A 19,009-nucleotide genomic window follows, 5' to 3' on the forward strand; every position below is an offset into this window, starting at 1 on the left:
TCATCATGGCCACCAGCTGACTGTGGAACTCATTGAAACCTCTATTAATGATAGTGAGGACTTGACAAGTAGACTGTGGACTTCATGCAGACCTCTTTCAACGAGAGTGAGGACGCCAAACTACTTCCCACAATAGACTAATCGCCTGAACAGGGACTTGAACCCTGGACCCTCAGATTAAAAGTCTGATGCTCTACCGTCTGAGCTATCCAGGCTTCGAGAAGACTATCCTCTGGAGGAACCGATCAGTCGAAATCGATGTTTGGGCTCATGGAGACAATAAAATGTTTGTCAATTACCATTACAGACTTTTGTGGCTAAGTTTAACTGAAGGTTTCCTAATTAATAATGCCTTAAAGATGTGACATGCATGAGTCAAGACAGTCTTAAAGTGCTGTCCCTGGCCCAAGTGCACAGCTCATCATGGCCACCAGCTGACTGTGGAACTCATTGAAACCTCTATTAATGATAGTGAGGACTTGACAAGTAGACTGTGGACTTCATGCAGACCTCTTTCAACGAGAGTGAGGACGCCAAACTACTTCCCACAATAGACTAATCGCCTGAACAGGGACTTGAACCCTGGACCCTCAGATTAAAAGTCTGATGCTCTACCGTCTGAGCTATCCAGGCTTCGAGAAGACTATCCTCTGGAGGAACCGATCAGTCGAAATCGATGTTTGGGCTCATGGAGACAATAAAATGTTTGTCAATTACCATTACAGACTTTTGTGGCTAAGTTTAACTGAAGGTTTCCTAATTAATAATGCCTTAAAGATGTGACATGCATGAGTCAAGACAGTCTTAAAGTGCTGTCCCTGGCCCAAGTGCACAGCTCATCATGGCCACCAGCTGACTGTGGAACTCATTGAAACCTCTATTAATGATAGTGAGGACTTGACAAGTAGACTGTGGACTTCATGCAGACCTCTTTCAACGAGAGTGAGGACGCCAAACTACTTCCCACAATAGACTAATCGCCTGAACAGGGACTTGAACCCTGGACCCTCAGATTAAAAGTCTGATGCTCTACCGTCTGAGCTATCCAGGCTTCGAGAAGACTATCCTCTGGAGGAACCGATCAGTCGAAATCGATGTTTGGGCTCATGGAGACAATAAAATGTTTGTCAATTACCATTACAGACTTTTGTGGCTAAGTTTAACTGAAGGTTTCCTAATTAATAATGCCTTAAAGATGTGACATGCATGAGTCAAGACAGTCTTAAAGTGCTGTCCCTGGCCCAAGTGCACAGCTCATCATGGCCACCAGCTGACTGTGGAACTCATTGAAACCTCTATTAATGATAGTGAGGACTTGACAAGTAGACTGTGGACTTCATGCAGACCTCTTTCAACGAGAGTGAGGACGCCAAACTACTTCCCACAATAGACTAATCGCCTGAACAGGGACTTGAACCCTGGACCCTCAGATTAAAAGTCTGATGCTCTACCGTCTGAGCTATCCAGGCTTCGAGAAGACTATCCTCTGGAGGAACCGATCAGTCGAAATCGATGTTTGGGCTCATGGAGACAATAAAATGTTTGTCAATTACCATTACAGACTTTTGTGGCTAAGTTTAACTGAAGGTTTCCTAATTAATAATGCCTTAAAGATGTGACATGCATGAGTCAAGACAGTCTTAAAGTGCTGTCCCTGGCCCAAGTGCACAGCTCATCATGGCCACCAGCTGACTGTGGAACTCATTGAAACCTCTATTAATGATAGTGAGGACTTGACAAGTAGACTGTGGACTTCATGCAGACCTCTTTCAACGAGAGTGAGGACGCCAAACTACTTCCCACAATAGACTAATCGCCTGAACAGGGACTTGAACCCTGGACCCTCAGATTAAAAGTCTGATGCTCTACCGTCTGAGCTATCCAGGCTTCGAGAAGACTATCCTCTGGAGGAACCGATCAGTCGAAATCGATGTTTGGGCTCATGGAGACAATAAAATGTTTGTCAATTACCATTACAGACTTTTGTGGCTAAGTTTAACTGAAGGTTTCCTAATTAATAATGCCTTAAAGATGTGACATGCATGAGTCAAGACAGTCTTAAAGTGCTGTCCCTGGCCCAAGTGCACAGCTCATCATGGCCACCAGCTGACTGTGGAACTCATTGAAACCTCTATTAATGATAGTGAGGACTTGACAAGTAGACTGTGGACTTCATGCAGACCTCTTTCAACGAGAGTGAGGACGCCAAACTACTTCCCACAATAGACTAATCGCCTGAACAGGGACTTGAACCCTGGACCCTCAGATTAAAAGTCTGATGCTCTACCGTCTGAGCTATCCAGGCTTCGAGAAGACTATCCTCTGGAGGAACCGATCAGTCGAAATCGATGTTTGGGCTCATGGAGACAATAAAATGTTTGTCAATTACCATTACAGACTTTTGTGGCTAAGTTTAACTGAAGGTTTCCTAATTAATAATGCCTTAAAGATGTGACATGCATGAGTCAAGACAGTCTTAAAGTGCTGTCCCTGGCCCAAGTGCACAGCTCATCATGGCCACCAGCTGACTGTGGAACTCATTGAAACCTCTATTAATGATAGTGAGGACTTGACAAGTAGACTGTGGACTTCATGCAGACCTCTTTCAACGAGAGTGAGGACGCCAAACTACTTCCCACAATAGACTAATCGCCTGAACAGGGACTTGAACCCTGGACCCTCAGATTAAAAGTCTGATGCTCTACCGTCTGAGCTATCCAGGCTTCGAGAAGACTATCCTCTGGAGGAACCGATCAGTCGAAATCGATGTTTGGGCTCATGGAGACAATAAAATGTTTGTCAATTACCATTACAGACTTTTGTGGCTAAGTTTAACTGAAGGTTTCCTAATTAATAATGCCTTAAAGATGTGACATGCATGAGTCAAGACAGTCTTAAAGTGCTGTCCCTGGCCCAAGTGCACAGCTCATCATGGCCACCAGCTGACTGTGGAACTCATTGAAACCTCTATTAATGATAGTGAGGACTTGACAAGTAGACTGTGGACTTCATGCAGACCTCTTTCAACGAGAGTGAGGACGCCAAACTACTTCCCACAATAGACTAATCGCCTGAACAGGGACTTGAACCCTGGACCCTCAGATTAAAAGTCTGATGCTCTACCGTCTGAGCTATCCAGGCTTCGAGAAGACTATCCTCTGGAGGAACCGATCAGTCGAAATCGATGTTTGGGCTCATGGAGACAATAAAATGTTTGTCAATTACCATTACAGACTTTTGTGGCTAAGTTTAACTGAAGGTTTCCTAATTAATAATGCCTTAAAGATGTGACATGCATGAGTCAAGACAGTCTTAAAGTGCTGTCCCTGGCCCAAGTGCACAGCTCATCATGGCCACCAGCTGACTGTGGAACTCATTGAAACCTCTATTAATGATAGTGAGGACTTGACAAGTAGACTGTGGACTTCATGCAGACCTCTTTCAACGAGAGTGAGGACGCCAAACTACTTCCCACAATAGACTAATCGCCTGAACAGGGACTTGAACCCTGGACCCTCAGATTAAAAGTCTGATGCTCTACCGTCTGAGCTATCCAGGCTTCGAGAAGACTATCCTCTGGAGGAACCGATCAGTCGAAATCGATGTTTGGGCTCATGGAGACAATAAAATGTTTGTCAATTACCATTACAGACTTTTGTGGCTAAGTTTAACTGAAGGTTTCCTAATTAATAATGCCTTAAAGATGTGACATGCATGAGTCAAGACAGTCTTAAAGTGCTGTCCCTGGCCCAAGTGCACAGCTCATCATGGCCACCAGCTGACTGTGGAACTCATTGAAACCTCTATTAATGATAGTGAGGACTTGACAAGTAGACTGTGGACTTCATGCAGACCTCTTTCAACGAGAGTGAGGACGCCAAACTACTTCCCACAATAGACTAATCGCCTGAACAGGGACTTGAACCCTGGACCCTCAGATTAAAAGTCTGATGCTCTACCGTCTGAGCTATCCAGGCTTCGAGAAGACTATCCTCTGGAGGAACCGATCAGTCGAAATCGATGTTTGGGCTCATGGAGACAATAAAATGTTTGTCAATTACCATTACAGACTTTTGTGGCTAAGTTTAACTGAAGGTTTCCTAATTAATAATGCCTTAAAGATGTGACATGCATGAGTCAAGACAGTCTTAAAGTGCTGTCCCTGGCCCAAGTGCACAGCTCATCATGGCCACCAGCTGACTGTGGAACTCATTGAAACCTCTATTAATGATAGTGAGGACTTGACAAGTAGACTGTGGACTTCATGCAGACCTCTTTCAACGAGAGTGAGGACGCCAAACTACTTCCCACAATAGACTAATCGCCTGAACAGGGACTTGAACCCTGGACCCTCAGATTAAAAGTCTGATGCTCTACCGTCTGAGCTATCCAGGCTTCGAGAAGACTATCCTCTGGAGGAACCGATCAGTCGAAATCGATGTTTGGGCTCATGGAGACAATAAAATGTTTGTCAATTACCATTACAGACTTTTGTGGCTAAGTTTAACTGAAGGTTTCCTAATTAATAATGCCTTAAAGATGTGACATGCATGAGTCAAGACAGTCTTAAAGTGCTGTCCCTGGCCCAAGTGCACAGCTCATCATGGCCACCAGCTGACTGTGGAACTCATTGAAACCTCTATTAATGATAGTGAGGACTTGACAAGTAGACTGTGGACTTCATGCAGACCTCTTTCAACGAGAGTGAGGACGCCAAACTACTTCCCACAATAGACTAATCGCCTGAACAGGGACTTGAACCCTGGACCCTCAGATTAAAAGTCTGATGCTCTACCGTCTGAGCTATCCAGGCTTCGAGAAGACTATCCTCTGGAGGAACCGATCAGTCGAAATCGATGTTTGGGCTCATGGAGACAATAAAATGTTTGTCAATTACCATTACAGACTTTTGTGGCTAAGTTTAACTGAAGGTTTCCTAATTAATAATGCCTTAAAGATGTGACATGCATGAGTCAAGACAGTCTTAAAGTGCTGTCCCTGGCCCAAGTGCACAGCTCATCATGGCCACCAGCTGACTGTGGAACTCATTGAAACCTCTATTAATGATAGTGAGGACTTGACAAGTAGACTGTGGACTTCATGCAGACCTCTTTCAACGAGAGTGAGGACGCCAAACTACTTCCCACAATAGACTAATCGCCTGAACAGGGACTTGAACCCTGGACCCTCAGATTAAAAGTCTGATGCTCTACCGTCTGAGCTATCCAGGCTTCGAGAAGACTATCCTCTGGAGGAACCGATCAGTCGAAATCGATGTTTGGGCTCATGGAGACAATAAAATGTTTGTCAATTACCATTACAGACTTTTGTGGCTAAGTTTAACTGAAGGTTTCCTAATTAATAAAGCCTTAAAGATGTGACATGCATGAGTCAAGACAGTCTTAAAGTGCTGTCCCTGGCCCAAGTGCACAGCTCATCATGGCCACCAGCTGACTGTGGAACTCATTGAAACCTCTATTAATGATAGTGAGGACTTGACAAGTAGACTGTGGACTTCATGCAGACCTCTTTCAACGAGAGTGAGGACGCCAAACTACTTCCCACAATAGACTAATCGCCTGAACAGGGACTTGAACCCTGGACCCTCAGATTAAAAGTCTGATGCTCTACCGTCTGAGCTATCCAGGCTTCGAGAAGACTATCCTCTGGAGGAACCGATCAGTCGAAATCGATGTTTGGGCTCATGGAGACAATAAAATGTTTGTCAATTACCATTACAGACTTTTGTGGCTAAGTTTAACTGAAGGTTTCCTAATTAATAATGCCTTAAAGATGTGACATGCATGAGTCAAGACAGTCTTAAAGTGCTGTCCCTGGCCCAAGTGCACAGCTCATCATGGCCACCAGCTGACTGTGGAACTCATTGAAACCTCTATTAATGATAGTGAGGACTTGACAAGTAGACTGTGGACTTCATGCAGACCTCTTTCAACGAGAGTGAGGACGCCAAACTACTTCCCACAATAGACTAATCGCCTGAACAGGGACTTGAACCCTGGACCCTCAGATTAAAAGTCTGATGCTCTACCGTCTGAGCTATCCAGGCTTCGAGAAGACTATCCTCTGGAGGAACCGATCAGTCGAAATCGATGTTTGGGCTCATGGAGACAATAAAATGTTTGTCAATTACCATTACAGACTTTTGTGGCTAAGTTTAACTGAAGGTTTCCTAATTAATAATGCCTTAAAGATGTGACATGCATGAGTCAAGACAGTCTTAAAGTGCTGTCCCTGGCCCAAGTGCACAGCTCATCATGGCCACCAGCTGACTGTGGAACTCATTGAAACCTCTATTAATGATAGTGAGGACTTGACAAGTAGACTGTGGACTTCATGCAGACCTCTTTCAACGAGAGTGAGGACGCCAAACTACTTCCCACAATAGACTAATCGCCTGAACAGGGACTTGAACCCTGGACCCTCAGATTAAAAGTCTGATGCTCTACCGTCTGAGCTATCCAGGCTTCGAGAAGACTATCCTCTGGAGGAACCGATCAGTCGAAATCGATGTTTGGGCTCATGGAGACAATAAAATGTTTGTCAATTACCATTACAGACTTTTGTGGCTAAGTTTAACTGAAGGTTTCCTAATTAATAATGCCTTAAAGATGTGACATGCATGAGTCAAGACAGTCTTAAAGTGCTGTCCCTGGCCCAAGTGCACAGCTCATCATGGCCACCAGCTGACTGTGGAACTCATTGAAACCTCTATTAATGATAGTGAGGACTTGACAAGTAGACTGTGGACTTCATGCAGACCTCTTTCAACGAGAGTGAGGACGCCAAACTACTTCCCACAATAGACTAATCGCCTGAACAGGGACTTGAACCCTGGACCCTCAGATTAAAAGTCTGATGCTCTACCGGCTGAGCTATCCAGGCTTCGAGAAGACTATCCTCTGGAGGAACCGATCAGTCGAAATCGATGTTTGGGCTCATGGAGACAATAAAATGTTTGTCAATTACCATTACAGACTTTTGTGGCTAAGTTTAACTGAAGGTTTCCTAATTAATAATGCCTTAAAGATGTGACATGCATGAGTCAAGACAGTCTTAAAGTGCTGTCCCTGGCCCAAGTGCACAGCTCATCATGGCCACCAGCTGACTGTGGAACTCATTGAAACCTCTATTAATGATAGTGAGGACTTGACAAGTAGACTGTGGACTTCATGCAGACCTCTTTCAACGAGAGTGAGGACGCCAAACTACTTCCCACAATAGACTAATCGCCTGAACAGGGACTTGAACCCTGGACCCTCAGATTAAAAGTCTGATGCTCTACCGTCTGAGCTATCCAGGCTTCGAGAAGACTATCCTCTGGAGGAACCGATCAGTCGAAATCGATGTTTGGGCTCATGGAGACAATAAAATGTTTGTCAATTACCATTACAGACTTTTGTGGCTAAGTTTAACTGAAGGTTTCCTAATTAATAAAGCCTTAAAGATGTGACATGCATGAGTCAAGACAGTCTTAAAGTGCTGTCCCTGGCCCAAGTGCACAGCTCATCATGGCCACCAGCTGACTGTGGAACTCATTGAAACCTCTATTAATGATAGTGAGGACTTGACAAGTAGACTGTGGACTTCATGCAGACCTCTTTCAACGAGAGTGAGGACGCCAAACTACTTCCCACAATAGACTAATCGCCTGAACAGGGACTTGAACCCTGGACCCTCAGATTAAAAGTCTGATGCTCTACCGGCTGAGCTATCCAGGCTTCGAGAAGACTATCCTCTGGAGGAACCGATCAGTCGAAATCGATGTTTGGGCTCATGGAGACAATAAAATGTTTGTCAATTACCATTACAGACTTTTGTGGCTAAGTTTAACTGAAGGTTTCCTAATTAATAATGCCTTAAAGATGTGACATGCATGAGTCAAGACAGTCTTAAAGTGCTGTCCCTGGCCCAAGTGCACAGCTCATCATGGCCACCAGCTGACTGTGGAACTCATTGAAACCTCTATTAATGATAGTGAGGACTTGACAAGTAGACTGTGGACTTCATGCAGACCTCTTTCAACGAGAGTGAGGACGCCAAACTACTTCCCACAATAGACTAATCGCCTGAACAGGGACTTGAACCCTGGACCCTCAGATTAAAAGTCTGATGCTCTACCGTCTGAGCTATCCAGGCTTCGAGAAGACTATCCTCTGGAGGAACCGATCAGTCGAAATCGATGTTTGGGCTCATGGAGACAATAAAATGTTTGTCAATTACCATTACAGACTTTTGTGGCTAAGTTTAACTGAAGGTTTCCTAATTAATAATGCCTTAAAGATGTGACATGCATGAGTCAAGACAGTCTTAAAGTGCTGTCCCTGGCCCAAGTGCACAGCTCATCATGGCCACCAGCTGACTGTGGAACTCATTGAAACCTCTATTAATGATAGTGAGGACTTGACAAGTAGACTGTGGACTTCATGCAGACCTCTTTCAACGAGAGTGAGGACGCCAAACTACTTCCCACAATAGACTAATCGCCTGAACAGGGACTTGAACCCTGGACCCTCAGATTAAAAGTCTGATGCTCTACCGTCTGAGCTATCCAGGCTTCGAGAAGACTATCCTCTGGAGGAACCGATCAGTCGAAATCGATGTTTGGGCTCATGGAGACAATAAAATGTTTGTCAATTACCATTACAGACTTTTGTGGCTAAGTTTAACTGAAGGTTTCCTAATTAATAAAGCCTTAAAGATGTGACATGCATGAGTCAAGACAGTCTTAAAGTGCTGTCCCTGGCCCAAGTGCACAGCTCATCATGGCCACCAGCTGACTGTGGAACTCATTGAAACCTCTATTAATGATAGTGAGGACTTGACAAGTAGACTGTGGACTTCATGCAGACCTCTTTCAACGAGAGTGAGGACGCCAAACTACTTCCCACAATAGACTAATCGCCTGAACAGGGACTTGAACCCTGGACCCTCAGATTAAAAGTCTGATGCTCTACCGTCTGAGCTATCCAGGCTTCGAGAAGACTATCCTCTGGAGGAACCGATCAGTCGAAATCGATGTTTGGGCTCATGGAGACAATAAAATGTTTGTCAATTACCATTACAGACTTTTGTGGCTAAGTTTAACTGAAGGTTTCCTAATTAATAATGCCTTAAAGATGTGACATGCATGAGTCAAGACAGTCTTAAAGTGCTGTCCCTGGCCCAAGTGCACAGCTCATCATGGCCACCAGCTGACTGTGGAACTCATTGAAACCTCTATTAATGATAGTGAGGACTTGACAAGTAGACTGTGGACTTCATGCAGACCTCTTTCAACGAGAGTGAGGACGCCAAACTACTTCCCACAATAGACTAATCGCCTGAACAGGGACTTGAACCCTGGACCCTCAGATTAAAAGTCTGATGCTCTACCGTCTGAGCTATCCAGGCTTCAAGAAGACTGTCCTTTGGAGGAAATGATCATCCGCAAATGGATGTTTGAGGTCAAGGAGACAATACAATGTTTGTCAATTACCATTGCAGACTTTTGTGGTTAAGATCAAGTGAAGGTGTCCTAATAAATAATGTGACATGGATGTGTCAAGACAGTCAGAAAGTTTTGACCCTTGCCCAAGTGTACAGCTCATCATGGCCACCAGCTGACTGTGTAACTCATTGAAACCCCTATTTATGATAATGAGGACTTGACAAGTGGACTGTGGACTTCATGCAGACCTCTGTCAACGAGATTGAGGACTACACGCAACTTCCCACAATAAGCCAGTCACCTGAACTTGAACCCTGGACCCTCAGATTAAAAGTCTGATGCTCTACCGTCTGCGCTATCCAGGTTTCGTTAATAAAATGTTTTTCAATTACCATTAATGACTTTTGTGGCTAGGTTTAACTGAAGGTGTCCTAATAAATGAAGCCTTAACGATGTGACAAGCCTTAAAAATATGACTTCCATGTGTCAAGACAGTCAGAAAGTGATGATACTTGCCCAAGTGCACAGCTCATCATGGCCCCCAGCTGACTGTGGAACTCATTGAAACCTCTATTTATGATAATGAGGATTTGGCAAGCAGACTTTGGACTTCATGCAGACCTCTGTCCACGATAGAGAGGACTGCACACAACTTCCCACGTTAAACTAGTTGCCTGAACAGAGACTTAAACTCAGGACCCTCAGATTAATTAGTCTCTGAGCTATCCAGGCTTTGAGGGAACTGACATATGTGGCTAAGTGTAACTGAAGTTTTCCTAATAAGGAATTATGCAGTTATCGGGGACTATTTTCAGTGACGGATTAATCCACATTTGGTCCTATAGTGAATATTCGTGGCAGCAGGACGGTGTGTGTGGTATTGATTCAAAATAAACCGCACTCTAACCTTTGGATTGACACCTCATTTGAGCCAATAGGAGCTTCCATGCCGTATCTACAGCCTTCAATAGCCAATGAGTGTCAACTTGATAAGGAAGTGCCTGAGTTACGGTTTTGTGGTTTTGTTCTGAAATTTGAACCTGAACTTGGTAATACTTGGTTCATATTGTGTTTTCCAGGTCATACCTACCAGCTATACCCATATTCAGGCATCTTTTTCTACAAAAACATTCAGACGGAGCTTATTTTCTTCAAATTCAGTATATTCAGACCACTCAGTGCCAGAAGCACTTGGAGTAATTCTGACTCTTTTGCAAGAACAATAACAGTGTTATCTTTTGAATGAGACCAAAACATGTGCAACACCAATGCATATGGTGCAAATGGTTAAAGAGCAGCTTTTAATTTACTTTGGGTATGTCGTTTGTAGGTATTTTTGGGTAAATACATCCACACTGTAAGAAGTTAATGGTATTTGATTCCAATAAGTAAACTATATAATATCCTTTTAACAAGACCCACCTTATGGTGGTGGTGGTGATGGGGGCTGTATGCTGCTCCTCCTGTTCCTCCCCCAGCTGCCCAGTCCAGGCCAGGGAGGGAGTCGGAGCTGAGCTGAAGGTCTCGCAGGTGGAGGAAAGGAGGGATTGTGTCTCCTCGGCCCTGCCCTGGGCTGGGTCCGAGGCCAGGACTGGGTCTCGGACTTGGCCTGGGTACCGGAAACACAGAGGGGTTACTAAGACTGAGTATTATTAGGTATTAATCTGAAAGATCTTCATAAATATTTGTACTTGTTACAGCCCTAATGGCTGAAGTCAATTAAAAATGTAAGGATATTTCTTTGATTTTATTACAACAATTTGGCAAAATAGTACTAAAATATATCATCAACTGACATGCTTGGATTTGATTTCTGCCTTTAGTAACGAGACTAAATCACTGGTCCTACCTGGGGCTGGGTCCCGGTCTGAACTTCCTTGTGCTGCCAGGTGTGTTGGTGGTGTTGGTGTTACAGGCACTGGTCTGATCACCCAGCAGGTCGTGTTCGGACGACTCCTCGTAGCGGGTGCTGTCGTCAGTCCGGCCCACTCCGCTGTCCAGTTCCTGGCTGTTGGACAGAAGAGGAGCCAGGCTCAGCAGAGGAGGGAGTGGTACAGGTGGGTCTCTGTCCTCCTTCTCTCCTCTCTCCCCATCCTCATCCTCTTCGTCCTCCACGTCCACATCACCCCCTGCACCTTCTCTACCTCCTGCTCCCCCTGGGCAGGCCAGGCCTCCTCCTACCCCCCGGCAGAGGCGATAATAGCCAGAGGGGTGGGTGGATTTGACGGAGCAGGAGGAGGCTCGAGGGTTTTGGTGTAAGCCTCCTCCTTCCAGAGTCAGCTCCATTTCCTCCTCTGGAAGAACAGGGTTATCATTCTGGAAAGACGCAGAGAAAATATATGTGAAAATGAAATAAATAATACTTTTTGGAGCCTTTATTTAAAACAATTTATATATATATAGCTGTAAACATGTACTTGAACATTTTTATTAACCATAGTGACTTCAAAAAGTCCCAAATTGGTGGAAATACAAAGAATAATTTGGGGAGTGCTCGTTCATATGTGGGGAAAATTCTTTCAGGGCTTTCAATGAGTCACAGAATGCTGCACAGCCTGGTGCTGGTTACTGGGTCTTGATCCCTTAATGCAGACATATCATGAAAAACACACTTTTTCATTGCTTGTGCCTCGTCATAATCCTGTAATGAGTAATAATCCAAAACAAAACCTCCTGTGTCATTGTAAATGTCCAATAAAGTAAAGATATATTGATGTCAACATCATCACATCCATAAATGTCCATGAACAGCTGTTGCAATCTTTGAAATCAGGTGGTCGATGTGTGGGATTTCCATTCATTCTCGGTAATACTTAATACTCCTTGCATGGAGCTCTCAGACAATGTTTCCAAGATGGATGCCGCACTCTAACCTTTGGATTGACACCTCATTTGAGCCAATAGGAGCTTCCATGCCGTATCTACAGCCTTCAATAGCCAATGAGTGTCAACTTGATAAGGAAGTGCCTGAGTTACGATTTTGTGGTTTTGTTCTGAAATTTGAACCTGAACTTGGTAACACTGCTTGTGCATAAACATTTGGGTATCCGGAATGCCTACCAACCTACAAACTGAAATAAGACAACCCAGTCATCCTTTTGTGGTCTGAAAACATGTGATTGAACAAGCCATTCAGATTTGGCTCCTCTTCCTATGTCACATGCAAACTCATTAAATTATACTGTCCACCCCCCCAATCAGAACAATCTTTTTCGGGAGAGGGGGGCTTAAAGAGACAGGCGCTAAAACAGAGTGTTTCATACAGAGGGTGAATACAGGTAAATTCAGACGGATGATATTATGAAAAATGTGTTTTATGAACATTAGAGCATATTAACTTGTTCTAGGAGAAACACAAAACACAAGCACAAATCTGAAACTGGTTGGCGGAGGCATACAACCATGAGGCGGTAAATCTACTTTTTAACAAGATGCTGTAACTAAATCTTAGAGGGATTTAAGATAAACCTTGAAAGACAAGTCTGGGTATATTCAATTTGTTTTCTAAGTATCAACAGATCCTATGTGCACATTCAAACCAGCAGTGAGTGTGTCTACTAACAAGTGTTGTGTGTATCAAATCTTGATATATCTTCTTCCTCTGTGACATAGAGCTCCATTGTTGTTAAAAAAACCCCGATTAAAAACACATCAGTGAGCCTCACTGTTGCACTGACATGTTCCTTCAGTACCATGAACACACACACTGCAGTTTATTCTGACTCAACCACACACACACACAGCGTCCTGCTGCCCAAATATGTGGATTAATCCGCCACTGAAAATAGTCCCCAACAAATGTACTATTACATCCTGTTTGTTTAAGTAAACACTACTTGACCAGCTGTTTCTGGAATTGCTTAGACTTTACAGAATTAAACGATATATTTGTATTTTAAAGATTTTTTAGCAGTATTCAGCAGGAACCAATGGGCTTGGACCTGAGAGCCTCAGACAGGAAGTCAGAAAGTATTGAGTATTTTCTAGGATTTATTGATAATAAGAAAAATATCACTTAGAATGTCTCATGGAGTTGTGCATGTAGTTGTGAATGCATCTGTTTGTGTATTGGTACTTCTGTTATATACGCCCGTGTCTGTATGTTTGACCTTGATGGAAGAAACTGGGTCACTGTGGAATAAATATCTTCCTCTCTCTTCATCCATCATCCCTTCATACCTTCATCTCTCCCCCTCAGTCTCTTTACAGTAGGTTTTTATAAAATACTTTGTTTGTCTGACACTATAAATATCCCACCATTTACTCAAAATCACAAAAAATAAAAATAAAAATAATGAACACTGGTGAATATGTATGATTTTTTTGCATTTTATCGAAAACTGCAGTTAATCTAATGTCTACTTGAGGCTCCAAAAGCGAGTCAATCTCCATAGACCCCCATGTTATAATACCCAACTTTAAAGCAGCAATAAACATGTTTACAGCCAAAACCAACGGTGTTGGTCTCTTTAGCAAATGTTCCCGTTCATGAGAACTGTATTGGGGGTGAATTATTTTATATAAGTAACCCATTTAAATTAAATAAGGCTTAAAGTTATGGGTTGAACAGACAGATGTGTGGGACTACGTCACTATAGTTTGCCCCATCGCTGAAAAGGCAATATAATAACGCAATTCAGTAAAAAAAACACAATTATAGAACATTATTCTGGGGCTTTCTGTCTCTCTTTCGTCATAGCTGCTCCCCCATCACTTCTCAATTTGTTATTTGCTTAGTCGATAACTCATCCATCATCTCCTGTTCTCTCATTACAAAGAGACCTGACTGGCTGGAGTGTCGGTGTCTGAACACTGACTGAGTGACGGCTCATTCGTCTCGTTGTCGTGTGACTGTACTCACACACTGTGCACATTCATCACTGACTGTGTGTGTGTGTGTTATAACTGACGTGTATGAACATGCCGTCTCGCCGTTCCTCCTCTATCAGCAGATGTGGACATACACACTCTCTGGGACCTGCTGTCACACTAGGAACATATATCATGGCTGCGTGTGTGTAGAATAACACACACACAACCATGAATGTCATGTATAGTACGACGTTTATGCTGTGAAGAATAAAGGCTGAATGCGAATGTTGGTTTCAGACTATTAAAGAAACTCTCTGTGAATTTATAAAACATCAGCGTCATTATTTCTGTTATCATGGTTTAGTTCATTTACTAGATGTTAGCGAGAAAGCCATATACAGTATACTGCTAAATCTTTTTATGTATATTGTTTTCAGATTAATAATAGAATGTTTGACCTAATAGTGGCATTTAGATAAATATCATGAAGTCAATATACAGAGTGTGAATGTGTTCATCAAATGGTGCATGTTTGTTTACAGCTCAGGAGATGCAATCATTTGAAAATGTTAAGTTTGGGCGAGAGGGAAGGTCAACCGGTCTCCAAAATCAATCAATATTTGAAACAAACTTCCGGCAAAACCAGATGTTACAGATAACAAACACACACTGTGAACCAAACTGTGGCTGTTATGAGTCTTTCCTCTGCTGTCGGCCGCAGCAGCAGCACTGACACGAGGAGGAAGTAGGTTAGTAAAGTAGGCTGCAGGTGAGCTGAAGTTATGGATGTGGAGACTATTTCTGGAGCTGAACTGTAATCTGTTCGTCAACTGACAGAAAAATCATTAACAGATTATTAAGCAAACATTTCAAATATTGGTTGGTTCCACCTGCTCAGATGTGAGGATTTGCTGCTTTACTTTATTTAATATCGTCATTAATGTAATATCTTTTGGTTGTAGACTGTTGTCTGAACAAAGCAAGTCATTTTGCACATTGCAACGGGTTCTGAAAACTTGTGATTGATATTTCCGTTCCACTTTGCTATTATTGATAAACCAACTTTTTCACGTCAGCCAACCTTAAAAACCTTTTTGTGATATTTCACAGGTTTTTTTTTTCACTTTTATGCGCTAACTGAAAATGCGCCTCAAAACAGGTTGATAAAAACACACCTAGTTAACCTTTTAACGTTGGTTTCTATGTCTGTATACCCTGAGCATTACGTTTGAATTGGTGGTTTGAGTTGTGTTGTGTGACGTCACCTCTATATCAGGCCTGGCCAGCAGCAGGGAGAAGTTGATGCTGTCCTCTCTGGTCAAAATGGCCACTGCTTCCTCTCGGTTCTGAATATCCACTCCGTTAATCTAGAAGGGATGAGGGGAGGCCAAGAGATTGGTTACTTTAATATTCATTAGTAAAAGTCAGATCGTACATATATAAAATGTGAGAATTGGAAACCCCTCATAGCTTTCTTATTAGTAGTTTTAAGAGAATATGGAGTCTTCACTTTGTTTTTATTTAATGCAAATGGAACCAAAACTGCAGCATTTTTTGAGTTTCACCAAATGAATGACTTCCTGTGACCTCATCCATTCACCTGTCACATAAATATAAAACATGTATGAGCCCATGTTATATTTCTTGTGGTTGTACTGTGTGTAATGACACCACACGTCTGTCCAAGCGGCTTTTATCTCCGCGGTGACGGCTGTCATGGGAACTGGTGCTGACATAATTCATCCGCTGCCCAGTAACCATGGCGATGCCAGGTGCTGCCGGCCTATTCTTATCACATTTCACAACTTTACCTTTTCTCTTCGTGAGGTCTTTATTAGAGGGGGATAATGAGCGAAGAAATGTCACAAAGGTACATTTATTCAGACTCGTTTTTCATCGTCCAACTCTCTTAGAGCAGTCAACATGTGGGGGTGTAGCTTTAGAGCAGAAAACAAACATTGATCTAACAGGATCTAAAGAAAGGTCAAACCCATAATTAAACACCCACTGACGGCTCCTCTTACTCAATCCTTTATGTCTGTTGAAAAATACACTTTGAATGTATTTTTCCTCCATGGTAGTACAGAGAAAAGATATTTCTTGATGTTTCTGAATGTCAAACATGTTATGTTGTTAGCTTCTAAATACATAAAAGAGATAAGCTAAAGAAGGACGGGGGGAGAGCGCAGCGGATCGTTTACGCTGGAGTCACCTGGGCACGTCTCTTCACATCCATTCAAGTGCTAAGCATAAACTAACTGTTGATGGTGCACACAATACTAAGCTATTAAAATAAACAATAATAAAATATTATAATAAAATAATATGCAGCCATAGCCAGTTCACCGCTACAGATAGGTGCCATACAGGGATTTAAGTTAGATAGTTAAGATTCATCGGGAAAAGATCACTGTCATCAATACTTTGTCTTATAATGTTTTTTTGTTTGTGTTCAGTCAGCGTCTCACCTACAGTACAGTGTCTAACCTACAGTACAGTATCTCACATACAGTACAGTATCTCACCTACAGTACAGTATCTCACCTACAGTACAGTATCTCACCTACAGTACAGTGTCTCACCTACAGTACAGTGTCTCACCTACAGTACAGTATCTCACATACAGTACAGTATCTCACCTACAGTACAGTGTCTAACCTACAGTACAGTATCTCACCTGCAGTACAGTATCTCACCTACAGTACAGTGTCTCACCTACAGTACAGTATCTCACCTACAGTACAGTGTCTCACCTACAGTACAGTGTCTCACAAACAGTACAGTATCTCACCTACAGTACAGTATCTCACATACAGTACAGTATCTCACCTACAGTACAGTGTCTCACCTACAGTACAGTATCTCACCTACAGTACAGTATCTCACCTACAGTACAGTATCTCACATACAGTACAGTGTCTCACCTACAGTACAGTATCTCACCTACAGTACAGTGTCTAACCTACAGTACAGTATCTCACCTACAGTACAGTATCTCACCTACAGTACAGTATCTCACATACAGTACAGTGTCTCACCTACAGTACAGCGTCACACCTACAGTACAGTGTCTCACCTACAGTACAGTATCTCACCTACAGTACAGTATCTCACATACAGTACAGTGTCTCACCTACAGTACAGTATCTCACCTACAGTACAGTGTCTAACCTACAGTACAGTGTCTCACCTACAGTACAGTATCTCACATACAGTACAGTGTCTCACCTACAGTACAGTGTCTCACCTACAGTACAGTATCTCACATACAGTACAGTATCTCACCTACAGTACAGTGTCTCACCTACAGTACAGTATCTCACATACAGTACAGTATCTCACATACAGTACAGCGTCTCACCTACAGTAGTGTCTCACCTACAGTACAGTATCTCACATACAGTACAGTGTCTCACCTACAGTATCTCACCTACAGTACAGTGTCTCACATACAGTACAGCGTCTCACATACAGTACAGTGTCTCACATACAGTACAGTGTCTCACCTACAGTACAGCGTCTCACATACAGTACAGTGTCTCACATACAGTACAGCGTCTCACCTACAGTACAGTATCTCACATACAGTACAGTGTCTCACCTACAGTACAGCGTCTCACCTACAGTACAGTATCTCACATACAGTACAGTGTCTCACCTACAGTACAGTATCTCACCTACAGTACAGTATCTCACCTACAGTACAGTATCTCACATACAGTACAGTGTCTCACCTACAGTACAGTATCTCACCTACAGTACAGTGTCTAACCTACAGTACAGTATCTCACCTACAGTACAGTATCTCACCTACAGTACAGTGTCTCACCTACAGTACAGCGTCACACCTACAGTACAGTGTCTCACCTACAGTACAGTATCTCACCTACAGTACAGTATCTCACATACAGTACAGTGTCTCACCTACAGTACAGTGTCTCACCTACAGTACAGTATCTCACCTACAGTACAGTGTCTAACCTACAGTACAGTGTCTCACCTACAGTACAGTATCTCACATACAGTACAGTGTCTCACCTACAGTACAGTGTCTCACCTACAGTACAGTATCTCACATACAGTACAGTATCTCACCTACAGTACAGTGTCTCACCTACAGTACAGTATCTCACATACAGTACAGTATCTCACATACAGTACAGCGTCTCACCTACAGTAGTGTCTCACCTACAGTACAGTATCTCACATACAGTACAGTGTCTCACCTACAGTATCTCACCTACAGTACAGTGTCTCACATACAGTACAGCGTCTCACATACAGTACAGTGTCTCACATACAGTACAGTGTCTCACCTACAGTACAGCGTCTCACATACAGTACAGTGTCTCACATACAGTACAGCGTCTCACCTACAGTACAGTATCTCACATACAGTACAGTGTCTCACCTACAGTACAGCGTCTCACCTACAGTACAGTATCTCACATACAGTACAGTGTCTCACCTACAGTACAGCGTCTCACCTGCAGCGTCTCACCTGCAGCGTCTCACCTGCAGCGTCTCACCTACAGTACAGCGTCTCACCTACAGTACAGCGTCTCATCAGCAGTACAGCGTCTCACCTACAGTACAGTGTCTCACATACAGTACAGTGTCTCACCTACAGTGTCTCACCTACAGTACAGTGTCTCACATACAGTTTCTCACCTACAGTACAGTGTCTCACCTACAGTATCTCACCTACAGTACAGTGTCTCACATACAGTACAGTGTCTCACCTACAGT

At 43.1% G+C, this 19,009-nt stretch overlaps 1 protein-coding gene and 23 non-coding genes across 24 annotated transcripts in view; all 24 read right to left on the reverse strand.

Moving 5' to 3' along the window:
- Positions 1 to 19,009, reverse strand: part of pdzd4 (PDZ domain containing 4) — a 48,510-nt gene that overhangs the window by 15,583 nt on the left and 13,918 nt on the right. Inside the window, exons 8-10 of the mRNA XM_029435882.1 lie at positions 15,526 to 15,627; positions 11,298 to 11,764; positions 10,871 to 11,057 (exon numbers count right to left, since the gene is read on the reverse strand). Coding sequence (XP_029291742.1) covers positions 10,871 to 11,057; positions 11,298 to 11,764; positions 15,526 to 15,627 — 756 coding nt within the window. The remainder of the gene's footprint in view (positions 1 to 10,870; positions 11,058 to 11,297; positions 11,765 to 15,525; positions 15,628 to 19,009) is intronic.
- On the reverse strand, positions 143 to 215 carry trnak-uuu (transfer RNA lysine (anticodon UUU)). The gene has a single exon. It is a non-coding gene; the product is annotated as a tRNA-Lys (tRNA).
- Positions 561 to 633, reverse strand: trnak-uuu (transfer RNA lysine (anticodon UUU)). Its single transcript has one exon. It is a non-coding gene; the product is annotated as a tRNA-Lys (tRNA).
- Positions 979 to 1,051, reverse strand: trnak-uuu (transfer RNA lysine (anticodon UUU)). The gene has a single exon. It is a non-coding gene; the product is annotated as a tRNA-Lys (tRNA).
- trnak-uuu (transfer RNA lysine (anticodon UUU)) lies at positions 1,397 to 1,469 on the reverse strand. The gene has a single exon. It is a non-coding gene; the product is annotated as a tRNA-Lys (tRNA).
- Positions 1,815 to 1,887, reverse strand: trnak-uuu (transfer RNA lysine (anticodon UUU)). The gene has a single exon. It is a non-coding gene; the product is annotated as a tRNA-Lys (tRNA).
- Positions 2,233 to 2,305, reverse strand: trnak-uuu (transfer RNA lysine (anticodon UUU)). The gene has a single exon. It is a non-coding gene; the product is annotated as a tRNA-Lys (tRNA).
- Positions 2,651 to 2,723, reverse strand: trnak-uuu (transfer RNA lysine (anticodon UUU)). The gene has a single exon. It is a non-coding gene; the product is annotated as a tRNA-Lys (tRNA).
- Positions 3,069 to 3,141, reverse strand: trnak-uuu (transfer RNA lysine (anticodon UUU)). Its single transcript has one exon. It is a non-coding gene; the product is annotated as a tRNA-Lys (tRNA).
- On the reverse strand, positions 3,487 to 3,559 carry trnak-uuu (transfer RNA lysine (anticodon UUU)). The gene has a single exon. It is a non-coding gene; the product is annotated as a tRNA-Lys (tRNA).
- Positions 3,905 to 3,977, reverse strand: trnak-uuu (transfer RNA lysine (anticodon UUU)). Its single transcript has one exon. It is a non-coding gene; the product is annotated as a tRNA-Lys (tRNA).
- On the reverse strand, positions 4,323 to 4,395 carry trnak-uuu (transfer RNA lysine (anticodon UUU)). Its single transcript has one exon. It is a non-coding gene; the product is annotated as a tRNA-Lys (tRNA).
- trnak-uuu (transfer RNA lysine (anticodon UUU)) lies at positions 4,741 to 4,813 on the reverse strand. The gene has a single exon. It is a non-coding gene; the product is annotated as a tRNA-Lys (tRNA).
- On the reverse strand, positions 5,159 to 5,231 carry trnak-uuu (transfer RNA lysine (anticodon UUU)). Its single transcript has one exon. It is a non-coding gene; the product is annotated as a tRNA-Lys (tRNA).
- Positions 5,577 to 5,649, reverse strand: trnak-uuu (transfer RNA lysine (anticodon UUU)). The gene has a single exon. It is a non-coding gene; the product is annotated as a tRNA-Lys (tRNA).
- trnak-uuu (transfer RNA lysine (anticodon UUU)) lies at positions 5,995 to 6,067 on the reverse strand. The gene has a single exon. It is a non-coding gene; the product is annotated as a tRNA-Lys (tRNA).
- Positions 6,413 to 6,485, reverse strand: trnak-uuu (transfer RNA lysine (anticodon UUU)). The gene has a single exon. It is a non-coding gene; the product is annotated as a tRNA-Lys (tRNA).
- On the reverse strand, positions 6,831 to 6,903 carry trnak-uuu (transfer RNA lysine (anticodon UUU)). Its single transcript has one exon. It is a non-coding gene; the product is annotated as a tRNA-Lys (tRNA).
- Positions 7,249 to 7,321, reverse strand: trnak-uuu (transfer RNA lysine (anticodon UUU)). Its single transcript has one exon. It is a non-coding gene; the product is annotated as a tRNA-Lys (tRNA).
- trnak-uuu (transfer RNA lysine (anticodon UUU)) lies at positions 7,667 to 7,739 on the reverse strand. Its single transcript has one exon. It is a non-coding gene; the product is annotated as a tRNA-Lys (tRNA).
- On the reverse strand, positions 8,085 to 8,157 carry trnak-uuu (transfer RNA lysine (anticodon UUU)). Its single transcript has one exon. It is a non-coding gene; the product is annotated as a tRNA-Lys (tRNA).
- Positions 8,503 to 8,575, reverse strand: trnak-uuu (transfer RNA lysine (anticodon UUU)). Its single transcript has one exon. It is a non-coding gene; the product is annotated as a tRNA-Lys (tRNA).
- trnak-uuu (transfer RNA lysine (anticodon UUU)) lies at positions 8,921 to 8,993 on the reverse strand. The gene has a single exon. It is a non-coding gene; the product is annotated as a tRNA-Lys (tRNA).
- On the reverse strand, positions 9,339 to 9,411 carry trnak-uuu (transfer RNA lysine (anticodon UUU)). The gene has a single exon. It is a non-coding gene; the product is annotated as a tRNA-Lys (tRNA).

Source organism: Cottoperca gobio, chromosome 7, assembly GCF_900634415.1.
Source record: "Cottoperca gobio chromosome 7, fCotGob3.1, whole genome shotgun sequence".
Taxonomy (NCBI): Eukaryota; Metazoa; Chordata; class Actinopteri; order Perciformes; family Bovichtidae; genus Cottoperca; species Cottoperca gobio.